The 24,311-nt window shown below is 36.5% G+C and overlaps 1 protein-coding gene across 14 annotated transcripts in view; it reads right to left on the bottom strand.

Moving 5' to 3' along the window:
• HERC1 (HECT and RLD domain containing E3 ubiquitin protein ligase family member 1) overlaps positions 1-24,311 on the bottom strand; it is a 188,747-nt gene that overhangs the window by 99,703 nt on the left and 64,733 nt on the right. For 12 of the 14 annotated variants that reach the window (XM_078079228.1, XM_078079231.1, XM_078079238.1 and 9 more), the window contains exons 11-21: positions 23,492-23,626; positions 23,015-23,180; positions 17,803-17,928; positions 16,681-16,902; positions 11,794-11,946; positions 11,536-11,671; positions 9,920-10,111; positions 7,179-7,400; positions 5,083-5,256; positions 2,036-2,150; positions 1,827-1,947 (exon numbers count right to left, since the gene is read on the bottom strand). In XM_078079228.1, the coding sequence (XP_077935354.1) occupies positions 1,827-1,947; positions 2,036-2,150; positions 5,083-5,256; positions 7,179-7,400; positions 9,920-10,111; positions 11,536-11,671; positions 11,794-11,946; positions 16,681-16,902; positions 17,803-17,928; positions 23,015-23,180; positions 23,492-23,626 (1,762 nt within the window). The remainder of the gene's footprint in view (positions 1-1,826; positions 1,948-2,035; positions 2,151-5,082; positions 5,257-7,178; positions 7,401-9,919; positions 10,112-11,535; positions 11,672-11,793; positions 11,947-16,680; positions 16,903-17,802; positions 17,929-23,014; positions 23,181-23,491; positions 23,627-24,311) is intronic. The other 2 variants (XM_078079232.1, XM_078079241.1) reach the window with 1 other exon arrangement.

The raw sequence follows: 24,311 nt of genomic DNA, 5'->3' as shown, positions 1-24,311 counted from the left end.
TAATTTAAAACAGTATTTAACTTTTTTTTTTTTTTTTGGTGAGAATATTTAAGCTCTCTCTCTTAGCAAATTTCAGTTATACAAACAGTATTGTTTTTTTTTTAATTTAAAAATTTTTTCTTTACTTTGTTTTCCCCTGAAAAATAAAAAATTAGAAATTAGTATTATTTCCCACAGTGGTTAAGCTACCTAGCAGTCATCTAGAGGACAGAATCCTTGCAACAGATATTAAGAGCCTCACGAATACCATAATAGTATATATCGTCTCCCCCACAAATTTTAGTATAAAGTACAAGTGAAAAATTTTATTTAATGCATAATAAAAGTTATTTTGTGATTGGGACGCCTGGGTGGCTCAGCTGGTTAAGCGTCTGCCTTCAGCTCAGGTCATGATCTCAGGGTCCTGGGATCGAGTCCCGCATCGGACTCCTTGCTCAGCAGGGAGCCTGCTTCTCCCTCTGCCTGCCGGTCTCTCTGCTGTGCTCTCTCTCTCTGACAAATAAAAAAATAAAATTAAAAAAAAAAAAAGTTATTTTGTGATTGACAGCCAGTAAATAACTTAAGAATTTCATACAGATGGGGATACTGAGCAGTCAGTCAGACTCATACAACGTGTAAGTCACCTATCCCCATAATACGAAGTTTCAAATCTGGGCCACAACAAAATGGCAAATTAATACATTTCATGGACTTTCAAGGTCACTAACAAATAGATCCTCAAATATTAAATCAGTGCATGCCAAAAGAACACTATAATACTAATACAGAGATAGACTTTGGTTTTTAAAATCTAAGATCTCAATAACAGAGTACAAAGCATCTAATGTATAAAGTTTTAAAGTAAGCATTTCTGAAGGTGATGTATAATCCAGGCTTATAATTACAGGATCATGTTATCAGGATTACCAAGCACTTTAGAAATCACCTACTTCTGTTGCAAGAAAAACTTCTGGAGCATTCCTTTTTTTCTTTGTTTTTCTAGAGAGAGAGAGAGCATGCGCGAGAGCACATGCAGGGTGAGGGGCAGAGGGGGGTGGGGGGGGAGAGAGAGAGAGAATGCCAAGCAGGCTCCATGCCCTGTGTGAAGCCCTATGCTGGGCTCAATCTCATGACCCTGAGATCAAGACCTGAGCTGATACCAAGAATCGGACTTAACTGACTGAACCACTCAGGCGTCCCACTTTTGGAGCAGTCTTAAGAAAAAGTTTCAATCTTAACCACCAGTGGTGGACAACTCTAATTAGGAGAAGGTTCTCTTCCTTATATTCAGCTAACAGTGATTCTCCATTCAATTGTGACCCTTAGGTGCTACCTATGCCCTCTGGAACAAGAAACTCACTTATTTCCTCTGCTACAGGGAAGCTTCATTTTTAAGGCAGCTATCAAGTGACTCCCTCTTTCATTTCCCTAGGCTAAACATTTTTGACACTTCCACTTCTTATATAATGTGACTTTTAGACCTTTCAGCAATCCAAGGCAGCTTTTGTTAATGTTCCAAGTTAAACAGGATAATTCAAATATGGTCTAATCAGCATAAAATAAAGGAATAATATTTCATATGCTTTGCGCAATGCAATTTGTTATTACTTATACAGCCTATGAATATACAAACTTTCTTAGCAGCCATATCACTTGATAAATGTGGGTTAAATAAACCCCAAATCTTTTACTCATCCAAGTTTTTAACTATATAAAGAAGTATGTACTCAATATTTATTGAACATCTGCAATAATCAAAGCACATTTTTTTTCCTCGCATAAACCAATATGGTAGCTCTCTCTCACAGCTTGCAGAAAAACAGAAATTAACTGATTTCCAACTTTACCCATCTGTCTCGTGATGATGACCTGGTCTGAATAAGTTCAAGGTTCTTGCAAGCAAGTAAACGACTTCGAACTTTGTACACACAACGGTACACTTCTGATAAGCTTTTACCAGGTTGATATCTAAATAAAGAACCAAAATAGAAAAGTTACCTAATTTCTAACATCATGAGAGCAAATGTTTGTCTGAGGATAGTTTTAAGTTACTTGCCGGCTTTCTCCACATGCTTGGCTAAGTAAATTTGTGTGTTTCAGAAGTGCTGCAAGAACAAATCTAGACACAGTGTCCAAGAGTGACTCATTACTTAAAGTTGCACTGTCCCAATCTGAAAACAAAAATGATGCATTGACATTTAAAAGGGCTCAGAAAACAGTTCAGAGTAATTTTTTTTAGTAATCCAACATCTGAATAGTATCATTTTCCTAAACATTATTTAACAAATGCACCTACTAGATACCAGATATTGTTCCTTGTGCTGGGGATACAGCAGTTAACAAAACTAAGTCCCTGATCTCACAGAGTTTATTTTCTAGCTGGGGGAGAGGGGCACTAATAAATACAAAAATTAATACGACAGAAAAGTGCTACAGAGAAAAATAAAGCAGTGTGGGATTACTATTTTATATAGGCTGGTTTGCAAAGGTCTTGGATAAGGTACAAGTGAGCAGAGATGTAGACAAAGTTAGGTAAGGTGCCATACAGAAAAAACTAGTGTAGAGGCCCTGAGGCAGGTTCAAGGAGGTCAGGTTCAAGGAGGCTACTGTGGCTGGAACAAGGCGTGCATGCACAAGTGGCAGGAGACATTAGAAAGTTGGCTGGAGACCAGATCATACAGGGCCTTGGAGGCACTGCAAGTCCTTTAGATTTTACTCTGAGGGAAATGGGAAGCACCATTAGAAGGCTTTGAACAGAGATACAATATGATCTGACTCGTGTTTTAAAAGGCAGACTCTGACTGCTGAGTGGTGAACTAGACAGGAACAGCAGTATTGCAGTAATTCAGGTGAGAAATGATGATGGCTCAGACCAAAGCAGTAACAGCGGAGATAGTGAGAAATGGTCAGATTCCAAATGCGTTTGAAAGGCAGAGCTGACAGGATTTGTTGACTGATCAGATGTGCGAATACGAGAGAAGTCAAAGTTGACTAGAAATGTACTTAGAATGTGGTTGGCATTTACTGAGACAGGAAGAATACTTTTGGAAAACAAGGAGCTGAAATCAGAAGTATGGTTTTGAGTACTGTCTTTTAAGCATCCTCGTGGAGATATTGAGTAAACTAGTCAAGAGAGGACATATCTGGTATTTGAAGCCATGAATTAGATATTGTGAATACCATTAATAAAATGAAATGCATGGGGTAAGAAATGAAACATTTGGACACACATGAGTACATGCAATAGAAAACTAAAATCACAGCATTAGATGATGAGCACTAGGCAGCTGTTTTCTTTAATTCCATGCTGGCATACTAGTACTGTATTTTAAAAATGTAGTACATTTGGTAGATTCCAAATGGGGGTGGGAGGTTTATTGTCTGCTAAACTCTTGTTAATTTGACAGATTTACCATGCTACTTAAAAATAAAACCAAACAAACAAAAAACACTCATGGAAAATATCAAGCCCCAAGTTAAGTTTATTTGTTCTTAATACCTTCTTAAAACTCCTATCTCAAGAGATAAAATTTTACATCTTGGTTTTCCAGTCATTTCTGTATGCTTAGGGAAAAAAACTAAATTCAGACCTACCTATTTTACAGGCAAAACAAAACAAAACAAAAACCCTGACAATATAAACATGCCTGATTTTAAGAAAATTTATAGGCCACAGAGAATCTTAAAATGATAGACTATATTACATAAAAATTTTTCCACATTAGGTTCATGAGAAATCATCTGTTCCAAGGGAATGCTTGCTATTCTGACAGCTGCTATGACCTAACATCAAACATGACCCATTTCAAGGAAGCTAATACTCAATTTAAAATGTAAACGAAAGTAAGGCCCTCTGCTGTGTTTCCACATTAGTAGATTATACTCCTATACAATTTTTAAAGTAATGGGTTCTTTCCTTCATTAAAGTTATGGTCATATCATATCTAGCACTACAGAATGTTTCCACTATTCTAGGTATAGTCTAAGCTGCAGTATATAAGCAATTCAGGAAATGGAGCCATAAAATGAGTTTTTAATTCATTTTATGTTTATATCTAGCTTTTTAAGGTTCTAACTGCAATTAACAAGATGATATAAAAGAAAACCTAACTGCACATTCCAAGCAAATGAATGCAAGTATGAGAGAATATCAGAGAATACAACTTAGAAAGTACATTTTTTTCCTCCTCCATTACCATACTTTTCTACTTCTGCTTGAAGTCAACACAATATAGAACGCATGAACGATATATGAATGGTAAACTGGATGAAATTAAACTTTCAAAGGTATCACATCTCAATGTTATTTTAAAGATCCGAACAATATGCACCTCATTTCATTTTTATTACACGAAATAAAAGACAATAAAAGGTAAAAATGTATCTACTTTTACCATTTTTATCACAGGAGGAAGACAATTCAAAGAAAGAGGTGGAAACTAAAAATATGACAAGAAAAAATACCATGGAGAAAGACAACTTACATATACGGGATTCTGAACAATCAAGGTCACTGTTAAAAACATGGGAACTAAAAAGAAATCAGGTGATCTTTTGAAAACTTGTAAAGTTTATTTTATTAATCAATTAATATTGGAAACTGAAATACCACTACATACTTGCATAGCACTTTACTACTGTACTTCATAGTTTATCTTATTTCAAATTGATAGCTTCACCAGCACTCTGTAGGAAGCAAGTGTTTTACAGAGAAGGAAAATGACCAGGCCTAGAGCTTAGACTTCTACATATACATCCCTCTAGTTCTTACCCCAGGACTTGCAAAGGGAAGAGATTCATTAAACAGACTCTTAAACCAGACTCATTTGTACTGCAGGGACTCTTTCAGTAAAATGTTTGCCTCTGGATTTGTCTTTTATATAAATCTTGCACGGTAGGTTTGCTTAAAGTGGGATATATACTTAAGAGTATTTTACACAAAGAGGAAAAAGAAATTTGTTTAATGTTATTTGTAAAATACTTTTTTCTATAAAAAAAGTAATAGAGTGATCCCTGTTACTTTTGATTTACATATATTACATATATATTAGTCAATATTATAAGCTATCTCCATATTTACCAACTTTGTCCTCTTCATCTTACCTTTACTAACAGCATAATCCTGCATGCTGATCCAAAGGCTTCTCGCAGGCTCTTTTGAACAACCCAATGCCAAGTCTACATACACAGCAATTTCAGGCCGTAGTTTGTAATCAAAAGGCTTCTGTTCTTCGTTGCCTGAAAGAGCTACTTCTAACAGGCAACTCATACATTTATCTAAAAATAATTATTCAAGAGCCGATTTTAAGCCTGAACAATTTTGGTGCTACAAATAAAATCTTATCACTTTTATTTAATCCATATTTAATAATACATTTCAAACCATTTTAAGTAGATGTACAAAGGTAAAGTCCTTTAACACTTCTCAATGAGAAGTAATATCACCACCCCTTAAATCTCCTCCAGAAGGATGTGTGACCAAATGTAACCCCCAGGGAGGAGTTCTGGCATGCTGGTAGACAGGCGCCAGGGAAGCTACATGTCCTATGTGTGTAGCACAGGTCTGGAGAACTCTTTTGTTCAAAATGGAATGATGTCCTCACTGAGAAACATGGGACCACTGGGAAAGAGACTAGACAAAAACTTTTTCTTTTTTCTAGACTTAAGGGAAAATAATCAGTTAAGTATGACTCAAGAGAGAGCAAAGATACCATGAACAGTTTCTCTACTGATATTTACATTTGTTCAAGTGATTCCTAACTTTTTAATGGGACATTTTGGCATTCAGAATTCATTTTCCGTTACAAAAAAAATAGCTAAATGATAGGTTTGGGGGTTAATACCAAAAGTCAATTTAACCCATAATATAACTGAATTATCCTGTATTTACAATTTTACAAAGGACAATACCCTTTTCCTAATACATGCAAGTATTTAAACCTAAAATGTAATATTTTAATAGCTTCATGATTTTATAATTTTAAAAACTGAAAGATAACATTAAAACTGAAATTTATTCATACTAAAGGCCAATTAATTCACTAAAGTAAATATAATAGAAATATGAGGAAGGTAGAGATAAAGATACTTTTGTCCTCAAGAGGACATTTCAACTATCACAGAACTAAACACTGACAGCACTGGAACCATGTTTATAATGTGAAACATTCCCTGAAAAACCATTTTACTTTTCTTGATACAACTGTATCTTAAGTACCAGTCTAGCATTCAACAACCACAGCCAGAATCACTGTCTCGTTCATAAATGAAATGATGAATATATACTCTCTATTTGGAAAAGGAGGAAAATCTTCAGTAGTTCTTCTCATTCCCACTCCCCAACCCTCCAAACCCAAAGCAGAATATGCGATTTTTGTCTTGGTTTCAATTTTTCTTCTCCCTCTCAATTGAGATTCTCTTAGAATAAGATTTCTCTTGGACTTTCTTCTTAGGCACTCTCTCTCGGAGTCTCTTTCTCCCATCAGAGGAACAATGAATTTTAAGTCAATAAGACCACACAGGCTATCTAATCAGCTCCTTATTTTATGGATCAAAATTATAGGCCCAGAGAGATTAAAGGGCCAGTCCTAAAACAACCAGATCACCTGTTCAGGAACTGGAGAAATCTTCATGTTCAGACAGTCTGAGAGATAGCCTACCAGCAAAGAAGACAAATGGGAGATGAGGCAGGAAAGAGAAACCCCAAAGGCACCATAAATGGGGAGGAAAAAATGTGGAAACGTACAAGGTAACACCAGCATGAAAGTAGGATAGGCTGGGAGGAGAAGAGATTGCCACTCACATCTGGGAGGTGTTTGAAAACTGAACACTGACAAGTCCTGGTAACGTTACAGAGCTTTACATTCTATGAAGCACTTTCGTAACTTCCAAGCCCCAGAAAACAAGGAATCAAGCGTATTCCCACTCTTATAAGTTAAATGACTTGCCAAAAATGAGTGATAAATAATGACAGGGTGGGACCAGACCTACACTGCCCTAGTTTGGAGGCTCTTCTCACTACACAGTGCTGCAGGATTTAACTTCTAAGGGCTCCAAGTCACAATCTCAGATCCCCCACCCAGCTAATGTTTCACTTGTTTGCTATCAGTTCTCTATTCAGCAAACCCAGAATAAGAGAAATCTCCAAAGAAGATACAAACACAAGCATGTATTTTAAACACTGTAGAGAAGCACATTACCTAACTGAGGGGTGTCCATTTCTACACCATCACTAAAAAGTGGTGTTTTCATCCAATATGCAGTGTCCTGTTCCTCTGGAGACACAGGGGAGCCCAGCAGCATACCACCAAGACACCGCCCAATAAGGAGAGCAATTGTCCTTTCCAGATCCACAAGCCACACCCAGGACTGGGCTGGCTGAGGTAACGGCACGCCAGCGGGATCAATCAGTTCTGGCCCTCCTAAAGACAAAATCATTAGTACTTGTGTCTTATCTGGTATTCAGGAGTCTCAATCTTTCTCATTTCTATTGCATTGCAGTAAGACAATGAAGCAAACTAATTTTACATTGAAAACATAAATTATAACACTATCCGTATATATTCTCTTTACTAGGCTAACTTAAAATATATTCAAATGAGTTTGCCATCAAATAAATTTCCCTTGTGGAGTTACAATAATTTTAAGACAAACATTAAAACAGTATCTATGACAGAAATGTCCCAAGGGATTCTATTCCTACTTTTCATTATCCAGATCAAATTTCACCATAACAGTGAGTACTTGAGGCAGCTCATCCCTCCAAAATCAATACAAGAACTGATCTAGTAAAATGACAACTTATTATTGTTTAATGTTTTTAAGGCCCGAATTCAGAACTGTCTTGTACTAAAATCCAGACCCATGATTTCTTATTATTCATTCTTCACTTAAAAAAGAAAAACTATACTTAGCCATAAAGATAGGAACAGATGTGAATCAAATCATTTAAGAAAAACAAAGAAGATCAACAAAGCCAAAAACTAGTATTTAAAAAGACTGATAAAATGGACAAACTTCTTTTTTTGTTTTGCTTTTTTTAAGATTTTATTTATTTATTTGACAGAGATAGAGAGAGAGCACAAGTAGGCAGAGTGGCAGGTAGAGGGAAAGGGAGAAGCAGGCTCTCTGCTGAGCAGGGAGCCAGACACAGGGCTCGATCCCAGGGCCCCAGGACCATGACCTAAGCCGAAGGCAGCTGCTTAACCGACTGAGCCACCCAGGCACCCCTAAAATATACAAACTTCTAATAAAAGATGGCATAAATTCAAATATCAGGAATAAAAAAGAGGATGTAACCACAGTTACACTAGGGATTTTTAAAAAACTGTTAATGAGTACTATGAACAATTTTATGCCAATAAATTTGAGGAGCACCTGGGTGGCTCAGTCGGTTAAGCATCTGCCTTCGGCTCAAGTCATGATCCCAGGGTCCTGGGATCAAGCCCCGCATCAGGCTCCCCACTCAGTGGGAAGTCTGCCTCTCCCTCTCCATTGGCCTATCCCCCAGCTCATGCTCTCTCTCATGCTCTAGCTCTCTCTCAAAAAAATAAATAAAATCTTTAAAAAATAAAAAAAATAAATTTGAAAAACAAAATGACATTTTCTGGAAAAATATCAACTTCCAAAATGGATCTGAGAAGAAACAAAAAGCTAGAAAAGAAAAATAACCACTAAGGTAAGAAAATTAATAGCCAGAGTCTATCTAAATGCCAGGTGGTTTTATAGATGAAGTCTTCTAAACCTTCAAAAAAAGATATCCTCTATCTTACACAAATCATTTCAGAGCAAAGGGAAAAAAGGGAAGACTCCAAACTGATGCTATGAGATTAGGATAACTGTGGTAGTAAAAATGACAATAGATGCAAAAATCCAACCTAACACAGAAAGAGTAAATCTTAACAAGTTCTGACATGCTTTAGAAAAAGAAGAGTAAACCTGGAATGGCTCCATATAAAACCTAATTAACATCCTGCTACAGCTGTAACCTTGACACCTGACTTCATCTAAATCCAGCTGTCAAAGAACCATATAATGTTAAAGACAGGCCCTCATTGTCATCTTGTCCAATTCCAATCCTTCCAGAAGAAACCAAGGCTTAAGAAATTATAAGCAACCTATCCTAGATAATACAGCCATGTCACTAGCTTTATGCCTTAGTCCAGGATTCTTTCTAATAAAACATGTGGCCTCACTTGAAAGGTTTTTAAGACTTAGTAATCAAACTCCTTTGACAGCCTTATGATAGACTTCAATGGAAAAACACAATGCTTTCTAGACATAGTACTCAAAACTATATCCAACTGAATATCAAAATCATCAACATTTTATAAATTAAGACTGAATTCAAGTGTCATAACTAAAATCAGAATGCTATTTCCTATAAAGTTCCTTAAAAAACAAACAAACAAAAAAACCCCATACACATAGACTCCCAATTTCCATCTTCCACATTCAGTTATCTATACATCCAACCAAAATACTAAATATTTTACTGTCAAATAGAGATTTAAAACTAAAGATCTTTTCATTTAAGAAATAGAACTTTTTAATCAAATCAATCCATTGATTGTAAAATGTGTCACTATGCTGCTGACTGAACTTTGAAAGAATGCTTTCCTATTATCCAGTACAAGATGTATCCTAATTTCAACGATGTCAAAATTTGAAGAAAAAAATAAAAGTGTCTCAGAATCAATGAAATATACTATTCAAACCTAATAACCATATAGACCCTATTTATGACACTGTTACTTACATATGAGCAACTTTTTGAGTTTTCTCATCTCAGTCGCCCTTTAGGCTACAAATTCTTAGACCATAACAACCTTACCTTTTGATTATGTGAAACACCCAAGTATCAGATATGACCCACCTGATGCACACAAGAGGAACAACTTTTCCCAAAAGCCTTATTTGTTGTTTTACTATCTTTACTCACCATGAAGAGGCCACTGTAACTCTTGGTCTTCTAAAAGAGCGGCAGCAGGCAGGAGTCTATTAAGGCAATCAAGAGGTGGCAACAAGTCGAGGAGGTAACTCAACAGAGGCCGTGCCACTGACACGGGGAGTAACAGTAGAGAGTTAACAATCTGGCAAAGCATACTGCCTGCAGCTGAGACGTATATCACATCTATGAAGGGTAAGAAATTCAACATGGATCAATTGTTTCAAACTTAAAAAAGAAAAAAACCTAAAAAATACTATTTTAGCCTAGAACTAGAGTATACTAATTCGATAACTCTTTGTTGAACATGTACCTGGTAGCTGATGTGGTATTAGTATTTACTTACTTTCACAAAGTACCACCAACAGACACTTTGTGGGAAAGCACATAGATCCCTGTGCCAACAAATTCAAAGGATTACAGCTGCTTCCCTTTAAAATGCATTATGAATTTCTCATTCACAAATTTATCCTCATTTTTAGATTTACTCAAGAAATATTTATTGGGTACAACATACCAGGCACTGTTCTAGGTGAAAGGGAGACAGCCACGAGCAAAGAGCTAAAAACTCCTACCCTCATGATCTTTACATACTATATTTTTTAAACCAAATTTACTTTTTTTTAAAAAAATTAAGATCACTTCAAAGCATCTGTCTTTTATCTATACTGGCTTTAAATTAATTTTATTTCCATATTTCATTGTATTGGGGGTGGAAGGACCATCAGAGATGAGCTCCATTTGAAGAGATTAAATTTTAAATACCTGTGGAACAACAAAATGGAGGTGTCTAGTAAGCAATGGTTTTAGTTTCTCAGTTTTTCTTTCTTTCTTTATTCAGTTGGGGAACTTCAGAGATAAGGTGGTTTCGGAGAGACATACTGAATTTTAGTTGCCTTTGAGACAACCAAGAAAAGACACCCAATATGTAACTAGAAAAGGCTTTGGTGTGATAAAGGAGTTCTCAGCCAGATGCAGATATGGAAATCAATAGACACGTGGTGGTCAAAGGAAATGGGACCAGATCAGATCATTCAGGGAGAAAAAAGGGCTGAAGGCAAAATTCTGAGGATCTTACACATTAAAGGGCATGTCCAAGGAAAAACAGCTTATAAGAAACAACTGAAAAAAAGTGATCAGAGTGATATAAGGCAAAACAGGATTGTGACTACACAGAAACCCAGAGAGAAGAAAGCATTTCAAGAAGGAAAGCGGAACACTGGCAAATGCTAAAGAAAGGTAAAGAAACAGCAGATAAAAATTCACTTTATGCCATTTAAAATTAATCTTTTTTTTCTTAAGAAAGAACTTCTATTTTATTTTTTTTTACTATGCTCAGTTAGCTGGAAAATTAATCTTTTTGAGTATCACTGAAACATCTTTAAATTAGAGCTCTTTCATGTCAATTAGCATCTCTGAAGATTAGTCATTATCAATCAATCACAGTTACCATCACTCCCAAACCAAAATCAAAGGGATCTTCAATAGGAAGGAGAGTCAAGATCATTCCTATTCCACTCAGAGGTTTCAGGTCTCTTAAGGCTTTGCGAAGGCTAAGAATTCTTGCTTTACAACCACTGATTAAATGCCAAATCCAGTACCAAACACACCTCTTAATTTTTCTCCAACGCTGCCATTCCAAGGACTTTCTTTGAGCAAATTTGCAGAGCGTGAATAAATATCTGTGGCATGAGGCAACAAGAGCTGAAGATGTTTATGAAGCAGCGCCACGCTGCTTGAGTTCTGCTGGGGGAAAGTTCTTAAATTACTACTGTGAAAGATTCAAGGTACAGAAATATCATGCTTACCCAAATATCTGAGTTTCAAGGTCCCTGGGAGATCATCATAAAAGGCAAAGAATCACATACCTCACTAATGTTATTGATATGGCAAAATGCCAGCAGCTGTTTCTGCAGTGAACACAGGAGTTCATGAAGATGAGCAGGTTGACTGTTTTCCGAAGATGATGTTCCAAGTAGAAATTTATCACTATTCTTTTCTAGCTCTCCAAAGGCTTGATCCTAAGATGATATAAAAATTAAGATTATAGGGCACCTGGGTGGCTCAGATGGTTAAGCGTCTGCCTTCGGCTCAGGTCATGATCCTAGGGTCCTGGGATCGAGTCCCGCATCGGGCTCCCTGCTAGGCGGGGAGCCTGCTTCTCTCTCTGTCTCTGCCTCTCTGTCTCTCTGACTCTCATGAAAAAATAAATAAAACATTTAAAAAAAAAAAATTAAGATTATATTTGAAGTGCTTGAAAACGAAAGTCAAGTCCTACCATAAATGATTCTGACTTAAGAAGCCACTGTCTCCTTTTTCCCATTATCAATCTTTAAATCTTTGCACTGTTATTAGCTACTAGCAAAACTTGTAAAGCAATTTCAATGTGTTTTACCATTTAAAAAAAAAGTAATACATGTTTCACTACAGAAACTTTGAATATAGAGAAAACAGTACAATACCCACAGACAACATACTTCAACATTTTAATGCAACTGCTTTCCGTATCTCTTGTGTCAAGGTTTTGTTTTCACATGGTTGTGAAAGGACACAATTGAACATTTGAACCCAATTCTCAGAAATTAAATTAGTTTCATATTTTAAAAGAAATAAGTGATGTCAACTATACTTAAATTAAAAAACAGGTAGAAGAAAAAGAAATGGACTAAAGAGAATGACAACTAAATACAGTGTGTGATCCTGCATTTGAGGGAGGGGTTGCTATAAAGCACATTAAGACAATTACAGAAATCTGAATATGGATTGTATATTAAATTGTATCAATGTTAAATTTTCTGAATAATTGTTCTGTTGTTATGTAAGAGAATGCCCTTCTTAAGAAATACATGCTTAAGCATTTAGGAATAGTCAGCATGGCATCTATAACTACTCTCAAATGATTTAGAATAATAGACAGAGATGGTAAAGCTAATTTGGCTGAAGGGTAGAAGGGAGTTCTCTGCTTCTTGAAACTCTTGTGTAAGTTTTAAATTATTTCAAGTTAAAAATATTTTTTAAAGAGCTGTTCTTGTAACTTTTCCAAAGAAGACATCCAAATGGCCAACAGACACAGGAAAAAGTGCTCAACATCGCTCGGCATCAGAGAAATCCAAATTGGAACATCAATGAGATACCACCTCACACCAGTCAGAATGGCTAAAATTAACAAGTCAGGGAACGACAGATGTTGGTGAGGATGCAGAGAAAGGGGAACCCTCCTACACTGTTGGTGGGAATGCAAGCTGGTGCAGCCACTCTGGAAAACAGTATGGAGGTTCCTCAAAAAGTTGAAAATAGAGCTACCATATGACCCAGCAAATTGCACTACTGGGCATTTACCCCAAAGATACAAATGTAGTGATCCAAAGGGGTATGTGCACCCCAATGTTTATAGCAACAATATTCACAATAGCCAAACTATGGAAAGAACCAAGATGTCCATCAACAGATGAATGGATAAAAATGTGGTATATATATACAATGGAATATTATGCAGCCATCAAAAAAAAAAAAAAAAAAAAAACACGAAATCTTGCCATTTGTGACGACGTGGATGCAACTAGAGGGTATTATGCTAAGCGAAATAAGTCAATCAGAGAAAGACACGTATCATATGATCTCACTGATATGAGGAATTCTTAATCTCAGGAAACAAACTGAGGGTTGCTAGAGTGGTGGGGGGTGGGAGGGATGGGGTGGCTGGGTGATAGACATTGGGGAGGGTATGTGCTATGGTGAGTGCTGTGAATTGTGTAAGACTGATGAATCACAGATCTGTACCTCTGAAACAAATAATACGTTATATGTTAAAAAAAAAAGAAGACAGCAGGAAGGGAAAAATGAAGGGAGGGAAATCGGAGGGGGAGGCGAACCATGAGAGACTATGGACTCTGAGAAACAAACTGAGGGTTCTAGAGGGGAGGGGGGTGAGGGGATGGGTTAGCCTGGTGATGGGTATTAAAGAGGGCACGTACTGCATGGTTCCAAACAATGAATCATGGAACACTACATCAAAAACTAATGATGTAATGTATAGTGATTAACATAATAAAATAAAATTAAAACAAATAAACAAAAACTGTCCTTGTAAAAAATTTAGAAAATAACAAAACTGTATTTAAAAACAAGTTAAAATCACCATTTAGTGAACACCCAAAGAAAATCACTATTAACATTTTTTAGTGTATTTCTTTCTGATTTTTGTAACTTTCGCATTTTTTTCGTAATATTGCATACTGTTTTTAATCTTCTCTTTTCCAAAAGATTCGTAAATAATATCTGTCTTCGCAAACCATGGGTATATAAATTTTAAGGGTCATAATATTCCCTTGAGTGTATATACCATAATTTACCTAGCCATTTTAGATATTTAAGTTGTTTAAAATTTGTATTTCTTATAAAGATGTGATGAACACCTTTATGCATAAAGTATGGTCTATGTTTACAATATGCAAGACAGAGTCTCAGCACATTTTAAGGCCCTTGCCATATAAGCACCATTATAAGCTGCCAAATAAGCACTGCTCTAGATTGAATGTTTGTGTCACCTCAAAATTCGTATGTTGAAAACTAATCCCCAATGTGATGGCATTTGGAGATGGGGCCTTTGGGAAGGGACTAGTGCCCTCATGAGAGACTCCAGAGAGCTCCCCGTGTGAGGACACACAGCAAGAAGATGGCTATCTATGAACCAAGAAGCTGGCACCATCAAATCTGCCAGCACCTTGATCTTGAATTTCCCACCTAACAGTGAGGAATAAGTCTGTGTTGTTTAAAAGCCACCCAGTCTATGGTATTCTGTTTATAGCAGCCCAAACAGACTAAGACAAGCACCATCATTTCAAAATCTTAGAACATGACAGGGGCTCCTGGGTGGCTCAGTCACAGTTAAGCGTCTGACTCTTGATTTCAGCTCAGGTCATAATCTCTGGGTCATGAGATAGAGTCCCACGTCAGCTTCTGCACTGGGCATGAAGCCTGCTTGAGATTCTTGCCCTCCCTCTCCCTCTTTCCCATCTCCCCAACCCTCCCATCACACACACTCTCTCTCTTAAAAAAAAAAAAAAAAAGAAGTAAAAAGAACATGACAAATTTGGTTTAAATCACTTCAGAAAGAAATAATAATTTATGATTTTCACCCAAAAGCAGTTAGTATTTTATTTCCATTTCCATATAACATACATATCTACCCAGCCCTAATGACATTAAAAAGGCACTACTTTATTTTTTTCACTAATTTTATCTTTAATTGTAGTAAAATACATACAATATCAAATTTATCACCTTAACCATTTTTGAATATGCAGCTCAAAAGTGTCAAATGTGTACACATCATTGTGCACGTGCCACTTTTAATTATATAAATGCAAGATTATACCTTCCTTTGTAAGAAGGACAAATAAAAGCATTAAGAAAGCTCTGACTCAAGGAGGCTAGATTCTTGCCTAAAGTATACGTAGCAGCTATGCAAGGAGGTGCCCTAACGATGTACCACTAATTACCTGGCAGCAGCTTCTAGTGCTGAAGGCAAAACTATCAAATCACAGTACTAGGAGGATGTTTTCTTCCAAAGGACAAGTGCATCAAACTGTATTTGTGGTGTTAAGAATCCCAGGGGCTTCACACTTGACAGTGACAGCCAGTCTACTGTAAGAGTAAGGCACTACTTTCATGCCGCATAAATATTCCTCACAACTTTGGAAAAAAATGTTCTGTCAATAACAAATGACATTACGACATTGTTCCCATTCCATGTGCAGCCAAACATCAGATCAAATTTATATTCTTAAATCTGAAAGAAAATAATTATATAGGCCCAACTGTCATTCGGATTTAGCGACCTATTAATGTGGACCGAATAGAACACTAAGACTTCCACAGAAGAAGATACAGACCTGACCCTGACAAGGTCTAGGAAACAATATGAAAGGATACACAAACCATTCAAAGTTAAGTCACTCAGTACACCTTGTTGCTAAAAATTGCTGAAGTTATACCAAGTTATAATTACACAGTTACACAGGGTTATTTGGGTAAGGCTTCCCTGAAGAAGTCACAGATTAGTTGAGCAAGCTGGAAACCGGTAATGCCATGTCCACGAGCTCAGATGAGTGGTGTGTAAGCCAAATGATGAAGGGCCTGAAGGGGTATTTAATTTAATACAATGAGGTTATTCCAGCAGAAAGATGCAGAGAAGAGACCAGCAAAAAGTGACAATAACTACAACACTGCTATTGGCATTAGGTCATGACGCTGTGAGTTAGAACCCATAGAAATGGGGGGGGGGGGGTGAGAGGTGGATTTAAGAAACACTTAAGAATTAAGAGCATCCTAACTGTCTTCTCTCCTACTGACCAGCCTATTCTTAGTAAGTACTAACCACACTGTAATTACAGGATTGTATCTGGTAAGGTTAATCCCTTCCTCATTATTCTTCTCTTGCAAATGTTGGTGACTATTTTTATGTTTGTTCCTGAACATTAACATAAGAAAAACTTGGTAAAATTCTAAAAAAAATCTTTTTGGAATTCTCAATTACAAGTCGTTTGGCTCCTACATATTTCAGAAGTCTGACACATGTTTTCTGCCTCTGGGGGAGTGGAGTCTAGAGTTTTATTTATTTCATATGTATTTAAATGTCAAACTACCTTAACCTGAAGCCATCCCTATCCCCTCCAAAAAAGAAACAAAAAACAAACAAAAAAAAAATCCAAGCTTTTTCTTTTTTTTTACTACAAAGAAAAAGAGCAACTTACTGTATAAAATCCTAAATTTCTTAAGAGAGTCTTCATCAAAATTTCAGCCAGATGAGTGTCTGGATGGCAGCTCTGAGTGCCATAAGGTTGATCTGACAGATTTCCATAGCCAGTACACACAGAAGAGAGGTCAGCAGCATCAGAAGGTGAGCTATAGCCAAGTAAGGAAGCTACATGGGTATGATCTTGCAAACTTGTCAGAATGATATCCAGTTGCATTCTCTAAAGAAAAATATTTTCATCAATGAAATACGTACAAATAATTAGCTTAAAATGCACTTTAAAAGAAAAAAAAGGATCCCACTTAATATCCTGATATTTTAGGAAGTATATAATTAAAAGAAAAGCTATTCCACTGATACCATTTGGAAAAACGTAACTTACAGCATTCTATTCCTTCTTTTACTATAATACCCAAAAGTCTAAGCAAATGGTATTCTCTGCATTATGATTTTAGGACTTGTAAGAGTAGGAAATGTCAATAGATAAATTATACTATATATTCTTCTATAGACTTATCAATGTAACTATTTATTCTAATATTTAAAATAAATCACCTGAAATCTAAACTACTGAAAACTACTCATTGGAGGTATCTGTGGATATGATATTGCCAGTGAGTACCACTTTTCCCCTGAAATCTCTAACTCTACAATTGATAGTTCTACTTGGTCGAGCAAAATATACTTATTTTAATGTACATAAGATATTAAAAATGGAAAGAATAGCACATTCATGTCCTCAAATACATTTTCGTAACAGTCACCTTTTACTTTTTATATAAGCAATTTCAAACAACGTTCTGGGCATGGAACCAACAGTAGCACATGACCTTGATTTCAACTTAGCACACTATAAACCAAAATGTCTCTGGTTTGATAGTATAAGCAACAAATTATTAAATTTTAATAATTAGCCCCAAATCACTTAATAGATTATCATTTGCTTCACCTTCTAGAATTCTGGGAACTCTTCCAGCAGAAAACATTAAATAGTAGGATTTACTAAACCCATAAAGTATTATTCCTTGAATACATGGTAATCAATAGCTCTATTTCCCTCTCAGTCTATTTCAGTGTCTGTGATATTACTGGTTTACTTAGATACCATGCAAAGGCTCACCTGTCCTTTAGATAAGCTTTCCCATCTATCAGGTCCTTGGGGTAAAAGAGAATGAAGCAATTCCATACGTTCTCGTAATGGAGGTAATAGCATGGTTGCTCCCACTGACAGAGTTTCAATTACCACCTAGTATCAAAAAAGAAAAGTGTATTTACGGGCCTACTCCTTATCTTTTTAACAGAAACACATGAAAAATAAATGCACTGACTATTAGGATCATGGAAATCTGAAGAAGGTAGATCACAGAAGTCTGAATAAAGTGACATGAAAAAAGAAAGCAAGCAATCCTTTAGATGTCTTTAAGTATACTAGAATACATATTTTATTGTTATGTTAATCACCATACATTACATCATTAGTTTTTGATGTAGTGTTCCATGATTCATTGTTTGCGTATAACACCCAGTGCTCCATACAGTACGTGCCCTTTTTAATACCCATCACCAGGTTAACCCATCCCCCCACCCCCTCCCCTCTAGAACCCTCAGTTTGTTTCTCAGAGTCCATAGTCTCTCATGGTTCGTCTAGAATACATATTCTGAATTTGCCACTTATAGCTAATCATCATCCAACAAATATTTAGTACCGACTCTATAACATTGGGCCTGGTAAGACTCTTTGCAAAGTGCTATAGATGCAGAAATGAACGAGACAGACAAAAGTCCTGCTTTCATAAGCCTATAGTTTAGTGGGAAAGAGACCCTGAGCAAGTAATTTTAAGTGTGAAAGAAGTCACATATAGGGAAGTAAAATGAAATACAAACTTGAATGAACACACACACAGGTAACTAACATGGCCTATGGGCTCACAGAAGGTCTCCCTAAGAACTGGGCATTTAGTTAAGAATTTTATTTTATTTTATTTAAAGATTTTATTTATTGGGGCATCTGGGTGGCTCAGTAGGTTGGGCATCTGCCTTCGGCTCGGGTCATGATCTCAGGGTCCTGGGATCGAGACCCGCATCAGGCTCCCTGCTCAGCAGGGAGTCTGCTTCTCCCTCACCTCCTAGTTCATGCTCGCTCAGGCTCTGTTGCCGTCTTTCTCAAATAAGTAAATAAATTTTTTTTTTTAAATTTTATTTATTATTTGAGAGAGAGACAGAGGGCATTAGAGAGAATGAGCACGAGTGGGGAGAGAGGGAGAAGCCAGCCCCCCAATGAGTGGGGAGCCCGAAGTGGAGCTCAATCCCAGGACCCCAGGATCATGACCCGAGCTGAAGGCAGATGCTTAACCGACTGAGACACCCATGTGCCCCTAAGTTAAGAATTTTAAAACAAGAAGGACTTGGACCAACAAATATCCAGGTAGCTATTAAGAACAGATGCATTATCTTAGGCCTCATAATTTCTCAGGGTCATAGCTTCTTTATCAGTAAAATAAGGGTGTTGGACTAGAAAAAAGAAACACTTGATTATTAAGAGCTCTTATAAATTTAAAATACAATGGAAGAAATTTAAAAAACCTCAATAGAAGGTTTAGAATATAAAATTAAATTTCTCATAAAGTAGATGGGGGAAAATGGAAAACAGGAAAGAAAACACAAGAAAACTTATGAGGACTCATCCAGGAGTTCTAGTATCCCAATAATGAGTTCCAGAAAGAGAAAACATAGAAAACAATGAAGAAGAAATCAATATACAATATACTTCAAGCTAACCTCTTAAAACTGAAGACTATGAGTTTTGAAATTAACAGGGTCCACCCAAGTACAAACCACAATGGTTAACAACAGACCCACATCAGTTCATATTATTTTGAAATGTGAGAACACAAAGGACAAATAGAACTTGCTATAGAATCCAGAGAGAAAAGCAGATTTCCATACAAAGGATAAAAGCTTGAAGAGCATTGATTTTCTGAGTAATAACACTGAAAGCTAGAAGACAATGACTTCTACGGGAGCATGAATTCTTAATAGGAAAATGATTTAGATTAGAATTCTATGCCCTCAACTATTCATGAAGATATTCAATTCACAAACTACTTCATTGTGAGTGTATTTTCAAGGAATATTTTCCCTAACTACCCTCTCTCAGAAGCTATTGATGGAGGTAAAAACCCAACAGACACCACCTTAACCAAGTGATCACGGTCAAAATCTCCAGTAATAAGACACACCAGTAATAATACACCAGTACCATGAATCCCATGATGTGGTATACTGAGGACACATCATCATTTCTGTGGCATTCTTGCCAAAAATGCATAACCCCAGTCCAATCATGAGAAAACAACAGAGATATTCAATAAAATAACTGACCAGTACTCACAAACTGTCTAGGTCACGAGAGACAAGGAAAAATGAGGAATTGCGACAGTGTAAGAGACCAAGGAGAAACAATAATTAACTGTAGTATGGGATACTGAATAGGATTCCTCAAAAGAACAAGGACATTACTGGAAAACTGATCAAATTTCTAATAAGCTGTTTAGTGTAATGATAGTATGAAGCTAATGTTAATTTCTTGGTTTTGATAATTGTAATATGGTTATGTATGACATTAGCATTGGGAAAGCTGAGTGAAAAAACTCTATTTTTTATGCAACTTTTCCTTAAGTCTACAAATGACTCAAAATAAAGCATTTAAAAAGAAACAAAAAAGAGCAGCAACAGTGAGTGCTACAAACAGATTTAGTTACTAGAAGTTTCAGAGATAAGGAACAGAAACAGCTTTGTACACATCCTGAGAATTCATCTCCCAAGGACTCTCCTAATAGAGTAACTACCAAGGACAGTCAAGGAATAAATAAACAATTTCTAAAGATAATTTTTAAAATTTACTTTCCTTATTTTATGCCAGTACTTTTTGACCTTTTAAAAATACTACACTTTAATTCCTGATAAATATTGAAACATCAAAGTTCCCATTCACCACCAGGTTAATATTTCTTCTACCCACATGCCAGGGATATGTCTTTCCAGTTAAAAAATGAGTTATCCTTTTTGCTTTTTTTTTTAATTGACATGTAATTGACATGTCATAAAATTCACCTTTTCTAAGTATAAAATTCAGTGGTTTAGTATATTCACAGAGTTGTGAAACCATCACCCCTATTCTAATTTTAGGACATTTTCATCACCTCAAAAAGAAATTCTGTGTCTATTAGCAGTCACTCCCCTCTCTCCCTCCTCCAACCCCTAACAACCAATTGATTTACTTTCTTTCTCTATAGATTTGCCTACTCTGTACATTTCATATACATACAATCATATAATATGTGGCCTTTTGTGACTGGCTTCTTTCACTTAGCATAATGCTTACAAGGTTCAGTCATGTTGTAGCATGTTATCAAAATCTCCTTTCTTTTTACTCCTGAATAAGATTATCCTGGTACAGACATACCACATTTAGCTCATCCATTTATCAGTTGACAGACATTTGTTTATTCCGCTTTTTGGTTATTATGAATAATATTGCTATGAACATTCCTGTACGAGTTTTTGAGTGAAAATTCTCTTGGGTACAGACCTAGATGTGGAAATGCTACATTATATGGTAACAATGTTTAAGGAACTACCTGCTTTCCAAAGCAGCTGTACCATTTTACATTACCACCAGCAATATATAAGAGTTCCAATTTCTCTACATCCTCACTAACACAATCCTCAGTCTTTTTGATTATAGCCACTGAGTGGGTGTGAAGTAGTGTTTCATTATGATTTTGATTTGCATTTCCCTAACGACTAAGGCTGTTGAGCATTTTTGCATGTGCTTTTTGGCCATATGCATATTTTCTCTGGAAACATGTCTATTCAAAATTCTTTGCTCATTTTTAAAGCTGGGTTATTAAAAATAAAGTTGGGTTATTTATCTTTTTTATTGTTGAGTTGTAAAGATCCTTTATATATTCTGGAAACTAGAATATTTCTTTTTGAGATTTTATCTATTTATTTGAAAGAGCAAGCATGAGCGGGGTTGGGAGGGGCAGAGGCAGAGGAAGAAGCAGACTCCCCGCTGAGCAGGAGTCCCCGGAAAGGGGTGGGGGGGGGCCTCGATTCCAGGACCCCGGGATCATGACCTGAGCCGAAAGCAGACACTTAACCAACTGAGCCACCCAGGTGCCCCTGGAAACTAGAATATTATCAGACATATGATTTACAAATATTCCTCCCATTCTATGTATGAGTTGTATGTTCATTTTCTTGATAATGCCCCTTGAGGCATAAATGTTTTCCATTTTGATGAAGTCCAATTTATCTCTCTCTTTTTTTTTGGTTGCTTGTGCTGTTGGTGTCATATCTAAGAAACTATTGCCTAATCCAAAGTCATAAAGATGATGTATGAGTGGATAAGCAAAATGTGATATATACATACAACAGAAGATTATTAAGCCTTAGAAAGGAAGGAAATTCTGACACATGCTACAACATGGATGAACCCTGAGGACATTATGCTAAGTGAAATAAGCCAGTCACAAAAAGACAAACAGTTTATGATTCTACTTATATGACATATTTAAAATGTCAAAATCAAAGACACAGAAAGTAGAATGGTGGCTGCCAGAAGCTGGAGAAAGGGGAGAATCAGGAGTTACTGTTGGGTGGGTATGGAATTTCAATTTTATAAGATGAAAAGAATTATGAAGATGGGTAGTGATGATGGCTGAACATTATGAATATATTTAATACCACTAAGCTATATTTAAAAATGGCTGAGATAGGGGCACCTGGGTGGCTCAAATCAGTTAAGCGTCCAGCTCTTAATTTTGGCTCAGGTCATGATCTCAGGATTATGAGATCGAACTCTGCATTAGGCTCCAAGCTTGGAATGGAGCCTGCTTGAGATTCTCTCTCTCTCCCAAAAAAAAAAAAAAAAAAGGTTAAGACAGTAAATTTTACGTTATATGTATTTTACCATAATAAAAAATAAAACTGGGTCCCTGTCCTCAAAATTTATCCTCTGGTGGAAAAGACAGACATGTTTGTGAACAGACAACTACAATACAATGTGATGCAATGAGAACACATACAAGAGAAACCTAACCTGGCAGGAGAGCAGAGAATGAAAGGCTTCCCAAAGATGACACTGACCTTTGTCTTAAAGGATGAGTTAATCAAAAACATTTACTTCCACCAAGAAAACATTTACTTCCACCAAGTAAGGGAAACAGCATCCAGTTGAAGTTTTCCAATATATGGTTGAATTTATGAGCTACAACTTTAGGGAAAGATGTGCCTTGAGATACAGATTCCAAGTCCTATATGCTTACCTCTTGAATTTCATCTGGGACAGTTGAATCCATCAGTCTGAAAAGCAAATTTCGAAGTGGACCTGCCTGTCTCCCAAGAATGCTGGTAGCTACCCCTCCCGCAAGTGCAAGAGCAAGGTGATTTGAAAGCAGCTTCAGGCACAGCTTGAGGAAATTGTGGTGTTCCCTGAAACCAAACAAAGTGCTGTGAACTTCTGGAACATAAAAGATCATGTGCTATCCAGTTTGGGTAACATTTTTTCTCTTTAAAAATTTTGTCAAATTATGACCAATAGTGATTTTTAAAACGTGATTCATGAAATTATGGGTAACTTTTCCTAAAGGTCATTATCAATAAGTACCTAAGTTTAGCTCTTTTTTAGATTCTAAAGAAGTTTAATATAATTGAGGGGAAAACAGAAAAAGAAAAATCAAGCTCAAAATGAGTAATTAACAGACATAACACACACACACACCAATATACATATATAAACATACCTTGATGAAGGGAAAGGGAGTGGGGGAATCTCACTGTTTATTTTATCACAGTATCTCTCAAGAAAAGAACGCAGGTGTGAGAAGGTACTCTCTTCAAGATCTACACAATAAGGTCGGTGCCATGCAACAACTTGTCTAGAAGGAAGCATAAGAAAATCACGTAGTGGGGCGCCTGGGTGGCTCAGTTGGTTAAGCAACTGCCTTTGGCTCAGGTCATGATCCTGGAGTCCCGGGATCGAGTCCCGCATCGGGCTCCCTGCTCAGCGGGGAGTCTGGTTCTCCCTCTGACCCTCCCCCCTCTCATACTCTATCTCATTCTCTCTCTCTCAAATAAATAAATAAAATCTTAAAAAAAAAAAAAAAATCATGTAGTAACCTTAACGGGAATTTTCACACATGATCAAAAACAAAATTTAAACCATTAATAAAGCTGAAAGCCTTCAACAAAATATACAGAAGGCCTTCTTAATTATAAAAGTGAAAACCCTTCACATTTTGGCAACCAAGGAAAACAAAGAATTTGCTATCCCTCGAGTTCTTCAAAGAGAAAACATATAACCACAACCTGCTTTGAAAAGTTGGGTATTCACTCACTTAAAGGCAAGACCTGAGCCACAGGATCTACTACAGTCTTCTGGTTCTAAGGGTCTATAAAATGTATATTTCATATTAAGAAAAACAGCCTGACTCTATAGAACAATAAACTGAAAGCTATTAAAAGAACAACTCCTGGGGCACCTGGGTGGCTCAGTCAGTTAAGCATCTGACTCTTGGTTTTGGCTCAGGTCATGATCTCACAGGCCATGAGATCAAGCCCCGC

This window comes from Halichoerus grypus, chromosome 8 (genome assembly GCF_964656455.1).
Source record: "Halichoerus grypus chromosome 8, mHalGry1.hap1.1, whole genome shotgun sequence".
Lineage (NCBI taxonomy): Eukaryota > Metazoa > Chordata > Mammalia > Carnivora > Phocidae > Halichoerus > Halichoerus grypus.
This window is presented reverse-complemented; position numbering and strand designations above follow the sequence as displayed.